General features: G+C 40.3%; 2 protein-coding genes and 1 long non-coding RNA gene across 4 annotated transcripts in view; 1 reads left to right on the forward strand and 2 right to left on the reverse strand.

Moving 5' to 3' along the window:
• LOC115544457 (uncharacterized) overlaps positions 1-15,753 on the reverse strand; it is a 993,561-nt gene that overhangs the window by 390,043 nt on the left and 587,765 nt on the right. The gene's annotated exons all lie outside the window — the stretch shown is intronic.
• LOC115544510 (uncharacterized) overlaps positions 1-15,753 on the reverse strand; it is an 84,456-nt gene that overhangs the window by 64,024 nt on the left and 4,679 nt on the right. The window lies entirely within an intron of this gene.
• Positions 1,551-14,234, forward strand: LOC115544470 (cadherin-1-like). Of its 2 annotated transcripts, XM_030357452.1 has the most exons (16): positions 1,551-1,825; positions 2,403-2,514; positions 6,992-7,080; positions 7,526-7,651; positions 7,798-7,941; positions 8,025-8,175; positions 8,906-9,078; positions 9,187-9,315; positions 10,002-10,187; positions 10,317-10,576; positions 10,795-10,937; positions 11,036-11,127; positions 11,207-11,336; positions 11,581-11,802; positions 13,119-13,533; positions 13,857-14,234. In XM_030357452.1, exons 1-15 carry the CDS (start codon positions 1,775-1,777, stop codon positions 13,274-13,276), a joined length of 2,166 nt encoding a protein of 721 aa, XP_030213312.1. In that variant the 5' UTR covers positions 1,551-1,774; the 3' UTR covers positions 13,277-13,533; positions 13,857-14,234. The 2 variants fall into 2 exon arrangements, 1 of the variants encoding a protein (XP_030213312.1); XR_003976865.1 differs by lacking the exons at positions 1,551-1,825; positions 2,403-2,514; positions 7,526-7,651; ... (10 more) ...; positions 13,119-13,533; positions 13,857-14,234 and adding an exon at positions 7,154-7,515 and having other exon boundaries at positions 6,998-7,080.

The raw sequence follows: 15,753 nt of genomic DNA on the forward strand, positions 1-15,753 counted from the left end.
GTAATAACTTCATGTCAACTGCGCTGAAGTCATCATAACATCATAACCTCTGTGTCTGCTAGTGTATATAATACAGTAATATTTTTGTCTACATTATCAAACGGAAGAATTTTTATTCTGAGGAGCAAAGGGCAACGAAGCACACTAGCCAATCAGAGGACCCGCCCACCGACCGAAACAAGATATTGAGTTGTAAATTTGTTTTGGTGAGAACCAAAAAACGAATAAACGAGGTAAACTTTAGATTTTCGTTTTTTTGACAAAACGAAAAAACGGCTTATTTTTAAGACACGCATGCAATTGTAATGACACAAGAGCTGCTTTCAGAATCGGATTCATCTTACAAATCATGTAATAAACCCTTAAACAAAAGACATTGTATGACCCCCTGGTTCGGGCCCATCGAAGGAGAACATGCTGTCAAATTTCAGCGCCAACAACACAGCAAGATGACGGAGTTGGATAATGGCGGCCCTGTTTGGTCTCTTTTTATGTCCATGGTCTCTCCAGCCAGCGCTGTGACATCATAATGCGGTCGATGAGTCGGTCGTATATGTTTCTCAGGGGAAGCCCCCTCGAAACAGATCCTACGAGGCCCCAGAACCAATTTGGACTCGACTTGTCTCTCTGTCCCAGTGCGGACACTGCAGAAAGACAATTTGAAACAAATAATGACCAAACTTTTGAAATGGGACCGAGATTCCACGATGGCAGATTAAACTATTGGAGAAAAATCAATTGCCGATGTTTTTGTAAGAGGACAGAGATGACTGTTCATTTTAACAATATTTTTCATAAATTATGGGCTATAAATAAATGTTCTGCTTGAATGTGATTGTAGGAAGGGAGTCTGGACAAATGGTTTCTTGACATTGTCCATGTTATTGCATGTTTTTGATAGTATTTATGACCTATTACTATCTGAAATCGGTCGCCAATGTCATAGCTCATTTCATGAATAAACTTTAGTTATTTTCTGTAAACGTTTAATGGTAATGCAGCGTGTCTCTTCTATCCACAATAGTCTTAATACAACCATTTCTAACACCTTCATTTAACCAGTCTAGCATTATTGGAAACCTAACCACCGTTAACCGAATAAGCTAACCAAATATGCACTTTTAATATTAATACACTTACTATACAGGCTGCCTATTTCAATAGATGTTTAAGCTTTTTTTAAAAAGTGGCAGGACTTGAGATGAAGGGGTTGTTGTTTTTATTGATGATGAACTGATGGCATTGATAATGCAGGATATCACTCGACTGGTGAGACATGTGATCAATGAGAAACACAGAAAGACGATGAGATCAAAATGAATGAACAGAAGAGAAACCGTCCTTGTTGGATAAAAGATTGTGCTAATATATAGAAAAATGTATCCGTAAGCCAACGTTAACAGCAAGTTACAAGTTAAAATGTAACAGCAAACTGACTCACAACGTATTTTGTGTGTGTGTGCGTGCGTGTGGTTGAGAGAGAGACTGAGACTATTGATTCCCACACTTCCAGAAAGGAACTTTCGATGGGGAAGTTGCACAACCCAGCCGACGTAGAGGCAGTGTGCTTATTATGGACTTATTATTAACTCCAGACGCCGACTCCAATCTAGTTGATCAGACAGCACATACAACCTCGAAATACCCACCAGGGTTTTGCAAATTATTTTTATTTATTTCTGCGTTTGCACTAGCAGACTGTTCCGGCTTCGTGCGACGGCCAGCCTGCGGTGGCCCATATTTTCAGTTCTGAACACAGGATCTTTGAAGACCAATGGGCCTGGTTTGGTGGCTGGGAGTTGGACTTCTCCTCGTCTTCGCCCAGGTGAGATTTCCTCTGACTTTTGTGTGAGCTCCGCGACGCCATTCCTCTGTGCGTCCTACGCCCTACTTCGTACTTTTACATTTGACGCTGTCCAGTTGTTAAGTTTTAAATTCATAAACATTAAAATAATATAGCCTCGGCCTATTACATTTTCCATATTGCTCGCAGACCTTTTTGTTATTTCGTTTTTTTTAGTGTGAATCTGCGTTACAAACTAATGTAATCATGTATTCTACTATACTAGTTTAACTAGTCATGTGTTCTAGTGTAACTAGTTTTGTATCACAGCTCAATCGACATTTCAGTGGAATATGTGAAAACATTGGGAACCAACTAAAACTCATCACGTCGGTACAGGCCTATGAGCCTACATTGCATACATGTTGAATTGAAATACTATACATACATACATGTTGAAACACATAACATAAATGTTGAAAAACATTACATAAGCTACATGTTGAAATATCGTGTGCCTCCTGGACCATCCTGGGCTACAATGATCTCTCCTCAAACCATCAGATATAGGTTCCACTATAACTTATTCCGCTGAACGCGTGTGCCTTTTCTTCTACAGGCTTGGGCATCAACTCCTGAAAAGCCAAAATGTCTGCCTGGTTTCAAGAAGGATTCCAACCTTTTCCAAGTAGACAGAAGACATCTTCATAGCGGACGTGTCCTTGGCAAAGGTAACAATGGTTTTCTATATGCCGTCATGATTCTTGAGTACATACGGCTAACGTGTATAGCTGGGCCTGGGCCTACCTATAATATAGACCCAGTTCAACTAGTATACTTTAGTTGGTAATAATTCCATACGACTAATGTAGTGCCCGTTCAGTGCACTTAGCTATACAGACAGGGGAGTGGTGTATTGCTAGTTTTATGGCTCAACAACAGGGCCGTAGCCACATGGGTGGCCAGTCTGAAAAAATAAAATTAACAAATCCTCAACGGACACGGTCTAAAGAAAGCCGAAATATTTGCACTGTTAGTTTGATCTAACTTTGAATTCTTATTGTTGTATTTTGACATTACGAATAAAAATTGCAAAAATACGATTACAATGTGCAAATTGTTTGGACAAACATAAAGATGATTATTGGGGAATCATTTATTTTTAATGACATGGAAGTTACTTGTTGTCAACACCCCCAAACGTCCAGGCTTGATGCTCTCATATCAGGGATGAGCAATGCCTCCTAATTTTCTTTTCAATTAGATACCAAAATATACCAATATATTTTATAGACAAGTATCCTGATGCTTTAAACTCTTCTTGTGAACACAATTACACTCATTATTTCGATTAATTGGTGAATTCTCAAAAACAACGCAAAATATGTCAGGGATAATGTATACGTCGGATGCAACTCCGCTCATTTACTTTTTTTAAGCTGATTTATTACATTATAAATTTGCCGTTTATTTTCTCATTTTTTCTCAACTATTATCAAGGGGGTCGTCAATATCACCGTTCCATGTAACGCCGGATGCAACCACTCCTTTCTACTACTTTCAGTTGGTTTCATTGAAGCCGTCTGGTCAACTTCTGACAATTCAACACATTGGAACCAATTCATTTTTCAAATCAATGAAAAGATCTACACACTTGTATCTTCAATAATATCTAAGCGAAACTTCGATAGCTTTAATACTACAGCTCAATCAGAATTAGAAATTATCAAATATACGCCTCAATCGGAATGATCCATACATCGATTAATTGGCGATTGATCCAACTGCATCGATGCAACGCCCAAACATCGATGCATATCACTGTATTATACGCTTTTATTTTGACAATCTCCTTGCACGGGTGTTAATGAAACTTTCTGCGCAAGTGCGCCTATTGGCTCGTATCCGTTCATCAGTAAAACGAGGCGAGTGTGAGCGCGAAGATGTCTAGTTTCGGTTTGTTTTGCCAGATTTCCAGTTTTTCCAGTCTAACGTGATTATAAGTAGCCAAATTTGGTGGGAAAAGTTGCTCTATCTGGCAACACGAATGGCTTATCTTAAAAGCCAAGATGATTCCGAGGGATGTTTTGTTTTTAGAAAGAAACTATCCACACAGATAGGTATGGTCTATGTTCAAAATGAAAGCTCATTACAGGCTCTTTAATTTAAGCCATAAAAAAACCTTTTGCACTCAAATGCAATATGGCACTTTTATTATTTGCATTAAAAATGGATTGTTTTGGTTTTAAATATCCGGAAGAGCAAAGAAATAAAATGAGGAAATTATAATTAAGTTTATGTGAGTTGAAGTGAATGTAAGAGGTTGTGTTAAATGTGCATAGGATATCGTCTCATATCAATCGCATATTCCTGAATCAAATCGAAATCGTATCGCGGCAGATTTTTTATATCGGCAAATATCGTATCGTTGTCTAATGAATCGATTTAATATCATATCGTGATGAAACCAGAGATTTGCGCCTCTAGTGGCTGGAGCCACACTCAAGGCCACGTGTTTGGTGGGGCCGAGCCATGTTGTGTCTATGAAGTTTGTCTTATAATTTAAGTATCCGGGAAGCTTGACCCTCTCTCTAATGCTGCGCCGCCTGTTGATCCCTACTTCGAAAGAGTAAAAGGCACTTTGACGTCACGAAAAAAGAACACATCTGTGTTCGAATTGGAACTTTTTCACAGTTTGGCGGGCTCACACTAGCAATTTTCGGCTAGAACGCTAAGAAACATTCATTACTATTAAACTATCTCCCAACACACAACCATCTTGAATTTACATTTTTAATTAGTCATTGCGTTGGGTTGCTTTTCACCTAGTGTGCACTGGACTTTTCCTACTTGTGCATTGAACAATTCATTCATCCAGGCCAGATGTAGCATTTATTATAAATTAACCTCTTTAAAGTAACGATGTGACGTTAAATTTGCGTGGTTTTGAAGGCCACCTTTGTTTGGGCTACTGGTGCTTGGAAAACTATCTTGGGAAATACGTATTTTAGCTCGGTTGCTGTGTTACACGACCTAAAAGCTGAGGCCAATTCAGGTTTTCTCACTACACGGAACCACTAACTGCGTTCACACCAAAAGCGAATTGTTCTGCAAAGACGCTTGGGTCGCTCACAAAGTATCGCTGCAAATAATTCTGTTCGCTTTTGTCGCTTTTGTCACTCATGACGTACAATTAAATTTTGCACACACATTTAAAGGAGCCGTATGCTTTTAGTACAGACAGCCATATCAAAGAGTGAACTCCCATACACTTTGGCCATATTGCAAAGACGGTTTTGCTTGTTGGATAAATGCTTTGACAGCAAGTAGGACAGTGATTCCCCTCCTATATATATATATATATATATATATATATATATATAAAACTCCTAAAATGAAATTACAACTGAGAACAAAAAAAGGTTATATGCTGTAGTAGGCTAGTTAAAATATGTTTCACTGATCTGCATCTGCAAATCATGATCTGCACTCATTCGTCAAACAAATTGACATTGGCGCACATGGCTAATTTGCATACGTGCACAGGACTGGCTGGCTCCGCAAGGCAAATAATGGAACCTATTTATCTATCTATGCCAATCTGTCTATCTATCTATTAACGCGTGTCTAGTTTTAATGTGATGTATTTTGTGTCCAGTCAGACTTGTCTCCCTTGTTCTATGTGGTCTTGTAGGCTACTGTCCTGTGTGAGCCGAATCACCTAAATTAATTCCCGACAATTTGTGTGTTGACTAGGCTATCTATCTATCTAGACTATTTAATTAAAAATGATTCACCTCAGGCTCCGTGAATAGTGGGGAATAGTGGGAATAGAGGGATAAAAGACAAGAGATATATCCCTTGTCATTTATCCCTTGTTTTGTCGAATAGTTTGTGTATGTGACGATTTCAAAAACGTGTTTTTAAAGCATGACTACACGCGATTGGTTGGTTAGATTGGTGGTATGGAGAGCAAATGACAATGATTCCTGCTTAAATAAGAACGTTCTAGATCGCAAATATTTTCTATAAATACTCCTGCTTATCATCACTTTGATCAAAATCACTATGGATGTTGCACTCATTAACTATTGAACACACAACAGAAAACACAGCTGTCATTATCACGCTCACTGACAGCGATATATTGTTTCACTTCTTATGAGAAATTTACTTATTGTAAGTCGCTTTGGATAAAAGCGTCTGCTAAATGGTCATTTGTCAGCGGTCTATCCTCTAAACTGCATTGAAGTGACACGTTTGTTCCGTGCATTATTATTGCATTATCATGCGTGCATTATTCCTTTGAACAACGTATGTATTTTCGTAATTTGAAAACGATATTGTATGCTAGGATCTCGGTTAGCAGGCATGTATCGCGCCTATTTTACAATAATCTCAAACGTTTCATTAACTCGCACACCAGACCAACCAACCAGGTGTGACACCTCCGCCCAGGCCAGAGCCTTTTTGTTGCGATCTCGGAAAGGCTCGGATCGTACAACACCGGGTGCCCAGTTACAGCCGCGATTCATTTTTCAGTCGACATTTTGTACAGTCAGTAGGAACCAAAAAAGTTGGTAGGAACCAAAGTGCCGGTGTTCGGTGTTCCCTGGGATCCACGCAAGCAAAGAGCGTCTACATTCCGATTGGCTGTCAGTGTTTTGCCGCTGAAACGCGTCATAGTATTTTGCATAAAGTTCAGCCGTCTTCCACTTTTTTTGGTCGCTCTGGTCACACACCTTTCGGCGCTGGTAACGTTTGAGGCTTGTGTCGCTTTGGTCGCTCTTGCCCATAGAAAGGGAATGACTTCTGGTGATTTCGCAGCTCAATTCGCTTTTGGTGCGAACGCACAGTAAGAAGCCTATCTGTGTCTGTTTGAAAATAAATTGGTTAAATTCTTTACCTTCCCCTTTGAAGCTGCAGAGAAGCTTCAAATCATCATCCCTTGTCTCTCACTGCGTTGGGAATTTAGATAGCTGTTCACTTGAGAAGCGCAAACTATTACTAGCTCACTTTCACCCTACCTGTGACATCTGATCTAAAGAATGTGCCTTACATTGTTGGTGGTGAAGAGTAGTAGTAAAAGGAGACCAGCGTTTGGTTCAGTGCTAATTTCTCAACATTGCTCCTATTTCTTGTGTTTTGACTCAGGATTTATTCTGACGCCGTGTATAAAGGTTAACTTCTATTGTGCTGACATTTCAGTTAGTTTTGATGACTGCATGGCCCGTAAAAGATTCAAATTCGGCAGCAGCGACCGCCATTTCCATGTGGAACAGGACGGAACATTAATGGTAAGTCTGTTTTTTGAGATGCATAAATATAGCCTCTGTCCTAGTTTTGGAAGTAATGTGGTATTTTGTGAAGGTGACGAGAGAAACTACCATGCATGGAAGAAAAAGGGCCTTCCTCATCTCTTCCCTGAATTCTAAGGGGCAAAAATGTAGTACAATAATCAGGGTGCAACTCCATGGCAATGGCCATCATCCCCCTGGAAGTCAACCCATGAAACTTCAGGTACATCAGAATCCAGGAAAGGAACTGCAAAAGAGGGCAAATGTGGACCCTTCTAATAAGAAAGAGCTATCTTTGTGGTCCCAGTCATAAAAAACTGTTTATTTTCTGAGATGTATATCATTGTTTGCGATGCCAATTTCTCAACATTAATTCTCTTCTTTTCTTTTTGCAATTCCATCCCTCCTATTTTAAATTCAACATTAATCCTTGAACTCCTTTTAGGTTATTCAAAACCTGCCAGTTTTGCGCTTTCTTAACTTTTCTAAGAGGCGGAAGAGAGCCTGGGTTATCCCTCCTCTTTACATTCTGGAGAATGATAGGGGGCCCTACCCCAAACTAGTGGCTCGGGTAAGATGACGTTAGGCTACTTTTTAACTTGAACTACATGTGAAGATTCATAACTTAACAATATCGAAATCCAAAGTGAGAGGTATTGCATTACTATTCAGTCTTACCAGGGTAACAATGTTTTTTATGCATTATCTTCCTTTTAGATTCGTTCTGATCGAGATATAGAGTCAAGAATCGAGTACGAGATAACGGGTGAAGATGCAAACGGCCTCTTCGTTATCGACAGAAACACCGGCGGGCTTTTTGTGACCCAGCCCCTAGACTGGGAGAGAAAATCCCAGTACATGGTAGGGAAAACCTGCTGGCCAAATTAAAATGTGTCAATATGCACGACCCTTGCATGTTAAATAATCAATATTTATCTATGCAGTTCGACGTTCATGCCAACCGAGCGGACAAGTGGAACCCTCAGGCTGAGCAAACCATGGCCGTCATTTTACGTGTCCTCGACGCCAATGACAACAAACCAGTCTTCACCCAAGATCCCTATGTCGCAGAAGTTGCAGAGGCTGCAGCGATAGGTAATGCCACGCAGAGGAAATCAAAACCACTTCTATAGAATGTGTTGACTGGCAATTTGAGATTAATCCGCTGATGACTTAATTACAATTCGACAACTAATTGTAATTAAGACAACTGCTCTACCTCCTGAGCTAAGCCAACCCCATATTCATTAATTAAAAACCACCACCACTTACTAGTTAAATGCTTTTAAAATGTAACTCTATTGGAATAAACATGGAACAGAATGAATTGAATGCACCTGAATAATAAATCAACACTGCAGCTTATGATTTTGTGCCCATCTCTGCAACGCACGCTTCTCTTCAATCGATTTTTTGGTTATTTTTTTGGATTAATTGAGTCTATAAAATGTGCTTGCTTTATCTGACAACCCTCACTATGCTATAGTTCATATGGATATCCAATCTATGTACAAAATATTTAAATTGAACTGAAGCATTAAGCAGCAAATCTTATTTGTACTTGATCAATTATTTAAACAATTGATTTATTAAAATTAGTATTGATTAATTGTCGGGGGGGGGGGGGGGGGGGCTAAGGGAACTTATCGATTAATCGACTTATCGTTGCTGCCCTACTCTACATCCTAATTGTTTTCTAGATGTGACCACCTACTACAACTGGAGCGCTTCATGTTTTTGTAAATCCATTCTTTCGGCTTTCCCCTGTCTTTCCCCTGTCTTTCCCCTGGCTTTCCCCTGGCTTTCCCCTGTCTTTCCCTTGCAGACTTTGTAGTGATTACAATCAGAGCCACAGATCTGGACGACCCAAATACTGTTAATGCTGAAGTCCGGTATAACATTTGGAGCCAGGAACCAAAACTTCCCTATGATGATTTGTTTGCCATAAACCCTGTTAGTGGAGCCATCAGAGTCAACCGCCCTGGGCTCGACAGAGAGGTACGGATTTGTATTCATTTATCCACGGCAGTCATTTGAAGCAGAAAGGTTACCATATGCACAATTATTTTATTGAAAATGGACTTCAATCTGTATATTTTTCTGCAGACATACGCGAGGTACACTCTGGAAGTAGAAGCTGCAGACATGAGAGGCGAAGGCCTGACTGCTAGAGGGCGTGTTATCCTCACAGTTACTGATAGTAACGACAATGCCCCGGCCTTTGAGATGGCTCAGGCAAGTACACGTGTGAAGACCTTTCCTTCTTTATGGAACCAGACCCATTTCTTCTATCGATATTCGGCTTGTGACGTGTCAGTATCAAACCGCTTTGAGACTCTGACTTGACTTCGACTCTCCTCTTGTGAGACTTACTCAAGGCTTAACTGCTTTGAGGCTGAAGTCTTGCTTGAGAAAACAATTTGCTCTGATTCTAAGGGCTATGGTAAATTGTCATTGCCCAGTGCCCTCCAATATAAAGCACATGGCTTATTGACTTTGCAATGTGACTGTCTAGTATTCAGGGTTTTTCCCGAAAATAGTTTTGCTAAGGGGGATCAGAGAAAATGCCCTGATTGTTCAGAAATTAGGGGGAGTTGTGGACTGGAACGACTGGGACAATCCCTGGTCCATTTATAGTGGTGATAACTGAAAACCTAAACGTAGAAACAATGGCGTTAAAGTGTGGTTCATAGACGTGATCCCTGTTCAGGGTTTAGCAGTCCACACAAACCCCCAGTACAGATCTTCATGGGTCCAAAACCAAGATTATGATTATGATGATTATGCAAACTGGACAATTCCAGGCCATCCATTCAGTTCCAATCCACATATTGGGCAAAATTGAATTGCATCATTATTTAATGGTTTATATGGTTACATTTTATTTTCCTTTATCGTTCTTTCTGGTCAAAAATGCACAGTATGAGGCCAGTGTCCCAGAAAACAAAGTGGGAGCGCTGGTTGTGAAGATGTCTGTAACGGATCGGGACGAGCTTCTGTCTCCAGCCTGGAACGCAAAGTTTCAAATTGTTGCTGGAGATAAGAATGGCCAATTTGCCGTGGAAACCGGATCTGGCAAGCAAGAAGGAATCATTACAACTGTGAAGGTGGGGTTGAATCTTGAGTAGTGGCTTAAGAAAAATGTTCTGTACACGATACTACAAAATACGTTAAAATTTACCAATATTTGATACAAATCTCTACATTGGAATCAACTAATCAAAACCTCTGTTTAGGGTCTGGACTATGAGATGACCAAGACCTTCACCCTGCTTGTGACCGTTGAAAACGAGATTCCCTTTGCCATCCGCCTTCCGACAGCCACTGCCACGGTGGTGGTTTCTGTAGAAGATCTGAATGAGGCTCCTGTGTTTAGGCCAACCATTCTGGTTGTGATGAGGAAGGAAGATCTCGCAGTTGCCAGTGAAACTCCAGTTTCACTGGCAGTGCAGTACACCGCAACCGACCCTGACACTGAACGCAGTCAGAATGTCTCGTAAGTTAAAATCGTTTGTTTATTTAACGATTACTTTCCATTTCTCAAACAACCACTTTTATTTATTTTTATTGGATCATGAAGCATTTGCATGTCACTTTTCACTTTGTATATCCAGGTATAAGATCATGAAGCATTTGCATGTCACGTTTCACTTTGTATATCCAGGTACAAGATCATGAAGCATTTGCATGTCACGTTTCACTTTGTATATCCAGGTATAAGATCATGAAAGACCCAGCGCGGTGGCTCAGTATGAACCCGGACACGGGTTTGATTAGAGTGAAGAACGGCATGGACAGAGAGAGCCAATACGTTCAAGACGGCAAATACACTGCCCTGATAATGGCATATGACGATGGTATGTAGGAATTATAAAGATTCATTATGTTTAAGAAATATTGGTGCAAAGTACAATTATAATTTTCGGGGTAATGATGTATTTGATTTCTTTTTCAGATGTTTCCTCAGCCACTGGTACAGGAACCCTGATAATAGAACTAGAAGATGTTAACGACAACATCCCTTCAATCAATGAGCGCATCATTACGGTGTGTGTGTGTGTGTGTGTGTGTGTGTGTGTGTGTGTGTGTGTGTGTGTTATTAAGCACATGTTTTCTCTACCTTCAGGTTTGCAATAAGGATTCTGCCCCTCAGCTGCTCTCTGTGACAGACGCCGATGGGCCAGACTTTGCTGCACCCTACACTGTATCACTAGTGGGCATGTCCAACAACTGGACTGCTACGATGGATGGCACAAGTTTGTACTTCTACTTTTTACAGGGACATAAATGTTGAAATAATTGTAATGGTATGGGGTATTATAGGGAACCGTTGATCTACCATGATTAATGGATACGTGAAGTAGCTGTTATTGTAAATTGATTGACATTTGAACATAATCCATTATATTTATGGGACAGAACCTGTTCACAGCTTAAAAATCATTAAAATGATGGTGTCTAGACTTATTTTTCTCATCCTTCCCTCTTTCTTTAATCTAGGGACAGGGATAATCCTGACATTAATCAGGGACCTTCCCAAGGGAGACTACAATGTAGTCCTGAGAGTGGCAGACAACCATGGTCTAGAGCAAGACAACGTTGTCATGGCCACAGTTTGCGACTGTACAGGAAATGAGGTGACCTGCAAAGGTGGGATCCGTGAGGGAGGCATTGGTCTGCCGGGCCTTCTAGTAAGATCAGGAGCTGTTCTGCTGCTGCTATGTAAGTTTATTTATAAAATAAGACAGTCACAAAACGTTCCTTCAACTCGTGATTTCAATTCTTTTACTCTTTTTTTTTTACATTTATTTTGTGTAAAGAAGACAACATTTGAACTTGCTGACATCCCCTTAAAGGGTAATTCCGGTGTAAAATGGATTTGGGATATGTTTTGCATGATAACGAGTTTAAATGTTCGTTTTGGAGCACAAAATAGAACACCGCATATAGACGCTTTCTTCAGCTGGCTGTTTTTAGCCGATTCTATCAAAACACTATAAACTTGGAACGATGGGGGCACTGGTTATGGTAAAAACTAAATCGCTATTTTAAACCACTTAATAGGCTAAAAGTAGCCCTACACTTCTGTGGTAGTAAAATAAGGGTCTTAACATATAAAACAAGGCATTGAGAACTTTGAGAAATGGCGTTGACGGGTGATCTACTGATGGTATTGTGTGTATAAAATGTCCTTTTTAATAAACAATCCGTACACTAACAACGTTCTCAATGCCTCGTTTTATATGTTAAGACCCTTATTTTACTACCAAAGAAGTGTCGGGCTACTTTGAGTCTTTTAAGTGGTTTAAAATAGCGATTTAGTTTTTACGATAACCAGTGCCCCCATCGTTCCAAGTTTGTAGTGTTTTGATGGAATCGGCTAAAAAGCGCCAACTGAAGAAAGCGTCTATATGCGTTTTTTGTGCTCCAAAACGAACGTCTCAACTCGTTATCATACAAAACATATTCCAAATCCCTTTTACACCGGAATTACCCTTTAAAACAGCCAAAAGCTAAATACGCTTTGCCTATTATGCCATGATTGTTTTTTGGTCTATTTGGACTCCAATCATATCAATAAACATCATCATCGGGTCAAAAGTCATCGGGGTACTTTAGTTAAGTAAAGTACCCCGATGTTAAGTAACTTTCTGGAAGCTTCCAAGGGTGAGGAGGGGACTGCAAGTGGTGGGGTTTTCTTGTTTCTTTGCCTTGCTGCCTTTTAAAGAATGGGACATTGTAGTCATAAGTATTAACCAAATCGACAGGAAGGCACTCATGTCTTTTGGACCACAATATAACTTGCTGGCTCTCATGGCAATTTCCTTTTCAGCTCTGGCTCCAACATTGGTTAAATGTTATGAATTTTTACAATGATGTAATACTGCGGACAGGGCTACAGTTATATTAATGTATCGCTAAACATGTCGAGACACATCCTTTGCTGAATGAGGACACTGTGATGCTATTAATGATTGAAAAGTAAATTCAGCAACTTGCCCGTCTGATCTAATAAGACGACTGTTTTATCTCTGCAGTGCTGGCATTGCTGCTGCTAATATTCATTAGACGCAGAAGTGGAGAGCAGAATGAGCCTTTACCACCAAATGAGGACATCAGGGACCACATTTACTACAACGAGGAAGAAGGGGGAGGAGAGGACCACCAGGCACGGTCCCGATATTGGCTCAATTGATCAAGAAATCTGTTTAAAAGTGATGATGTAATTGTTGTTTAGGAGGGCTGTTTTTACTTCTGTTGCATTTATTAAGTTTACCTGCTGTGGTTTGACTTCTATTTTGTTCTTTAAGGATAATTATGATCTGAGTGTGCTCCATCATGGTCCGGACGACCGCCCGGAGGTCTTCCGGAGTGATGCCATGCTTCATGCCTAAAGCCGAGAATCGACCCCGGCCTGCCAATCCTGAAGACATTGGCAAATTTATTGATGATGTGAGTCAATCGTGATATTAAGTGTAATTTAATTTCATGATGATTCTTCAAAATTCTTGCTTTATTAAAAAGCATCGAAGCAAGTAACTTAAAGCATCGGTTGGTGTCATTTACTTGAGTTTCACAGAAAATGTTTACACCCTAATCTGGCCTTTCCTATGCTTCGAGCTAACTTGTCATATCAAGCTTATAGCTGGTCATGGTGAATGGGAAAAAAAGTTTCACTCCACCGTATGCTACTGTTCTATTTGTCAAGCAAATGGTGATCTCTCTGTTTGAATGTGATAATGCAATGGACCCACTACATTGTACGCCCTCTTCAGAACCTGACGGCAGCAGACCGCGACCCGCTGGCGCCCCCCTCACACTGTTGATCTATCCTGGGTTTTCTTTTCAATTCTTATTTGCTGGCACTGATTTATATTTGTAAATTGATGAAGATTTTATTTTTTTATTTTAAGTTGGCTTTAACATTTTATATTGAAGCTTGTACTTTTTTCATTTTTCAATGATGTTCTGTAAGAACTGTTTTTTTAAAGCTTTTTTTAAAATTGCTAATTCCTTATTTTAGGATGTATTTCAACCAGGTAGATAGGATGACGAAAGTAAAGGGGACATTACGGGGAACGTTTTGAATACATTTACTTGCAAAGTTTGTTGGTGTAATCAAGCCGAAATAAAAAAAGATTATGCTAATCTGAGAATGTCTTTGCATAAACCTTCTGTGTGCTATATTTCGAGGTTAGGTTAAGGATGGATGTGTTTGTGCAGTCTTGCAATCTTGGATATTTGTTTCGCTTTCTACAAAGATGTTTTGTAGAGCTTTGGGCTGTTTCAGCATTTTTTAAGAGGAACAGGGTGGGATTGTTGAAGGACATTTATTAAGTTAATGCAGTGTCAGAAATGGCCGCCTGTATTAATGGTTGCACACAGAGGCTGGGTTCCAAAAGGCCTTTGTGCCGTTCACCACTCAGTTCCTTCAAATCTTTAGATGTTATCTTGATCTCCATTGTACCCATGTTGGCTGCAGCTGCTTGACAAAAAGCTTGGCGGCTGAATTGTGATGTGGACTGATAATCAGTGTATCCTAACGAATGTTTTAGAGATTATCATCAGACAAGTCATTTATGGGCACATATAACAAACGTGATTTGTTATATGTTATAGGTTGTCTCGCAGCTTCGCTACTTGACACCCAATTATTCTCTTCACGGGCGCAGCCATTTTTGTTTTCGAGTCGTATGGTCATGGTGTGTTCCTGAATCCTCGGATGCCAGCCTTCCGAGTAGCACTTTTGACGTAATTTCCGGTCTCCGAGCATTTATAGCGTTACTGTTCGTCTCTGTGATTGTGTCATGAAATTGGCTAGTCCTTGTTTATTGTTAGCTACATTAGCCTCTTTAGCAAACCAGCCCGAAAAAAAACAACACCATTACATTGAATTGCACGCAGAGCAAGACCATGCAATGTATAAATTGGTGACGGGATAAAGTAGCAATGTAATCAAGTGTGTAAGAGCATTTAAAAATGACACTAAAATGACCAACGAAAAAAATCTCTTCACGGGGGCAACCATTTTGTTGCAAGCGTCATCACTGCTCTCGGTCTACTCTCAGATTTCCAAAAGTTGGGGACAAAAAGGGGGCGTGCCTCCGAGAAATGCCGCAAGAAAGCTTTGAGATCTTCGACTTTCGACTCGGAATCCTAGCGTCCGAGGATTGAGAAACACACCATCAGCTTCACTGCACTCGGTCTACTCTCAGAACTAAGAGTAGGAAGGTTTCGGAAGGTTTACTACCACCAAAAGGGTGCGTGCCTCTGTGAAATGCCACAAGAAAGCTCTGAGATTTACACCTTACGACTCGTACGGGTTGGCGTACCATACAAATGGATAGCACCATCAGTGGAAGCAGTCATCGACGACTTGACTTTCGCGCCGGCGGTAAATGTTTCCGTGGTAACACCGAGCTTCACCAATCAGAGACGTCGTGTTACACTTTAGGATTGTGGCATCGCGAATAATATCGTCTCAAAACTTTGCATTCATCTATTGCTTCTACAGGAGCATATACCATCTTTTCAGCATGTAACAGCTTGTGGTAAGCCAACCTTGTGTTACGAGAGTAGCGTATGTGTGTGCGGGAGAATGACTGTGTGTGTGTGAGTGACGTCAGCGAGTGAGTGAACGAGAGAGTGAGCGAGCGATAGCGTGTGTCAGTC

The sequence above is a fragment of the Gadus morhua genome, chromosome 5 (genome assembly GCF_902167405.1).
Source record: "Gadus morhua chromosome 5, gadMor3.0, whole genome shotgun sequence".
Lineage (NCBI taxonomy): Eukaryota > Metazoa > Chordata > Actinopteri > Gadiformes > Gadidae > Gadus > Gadus morhua.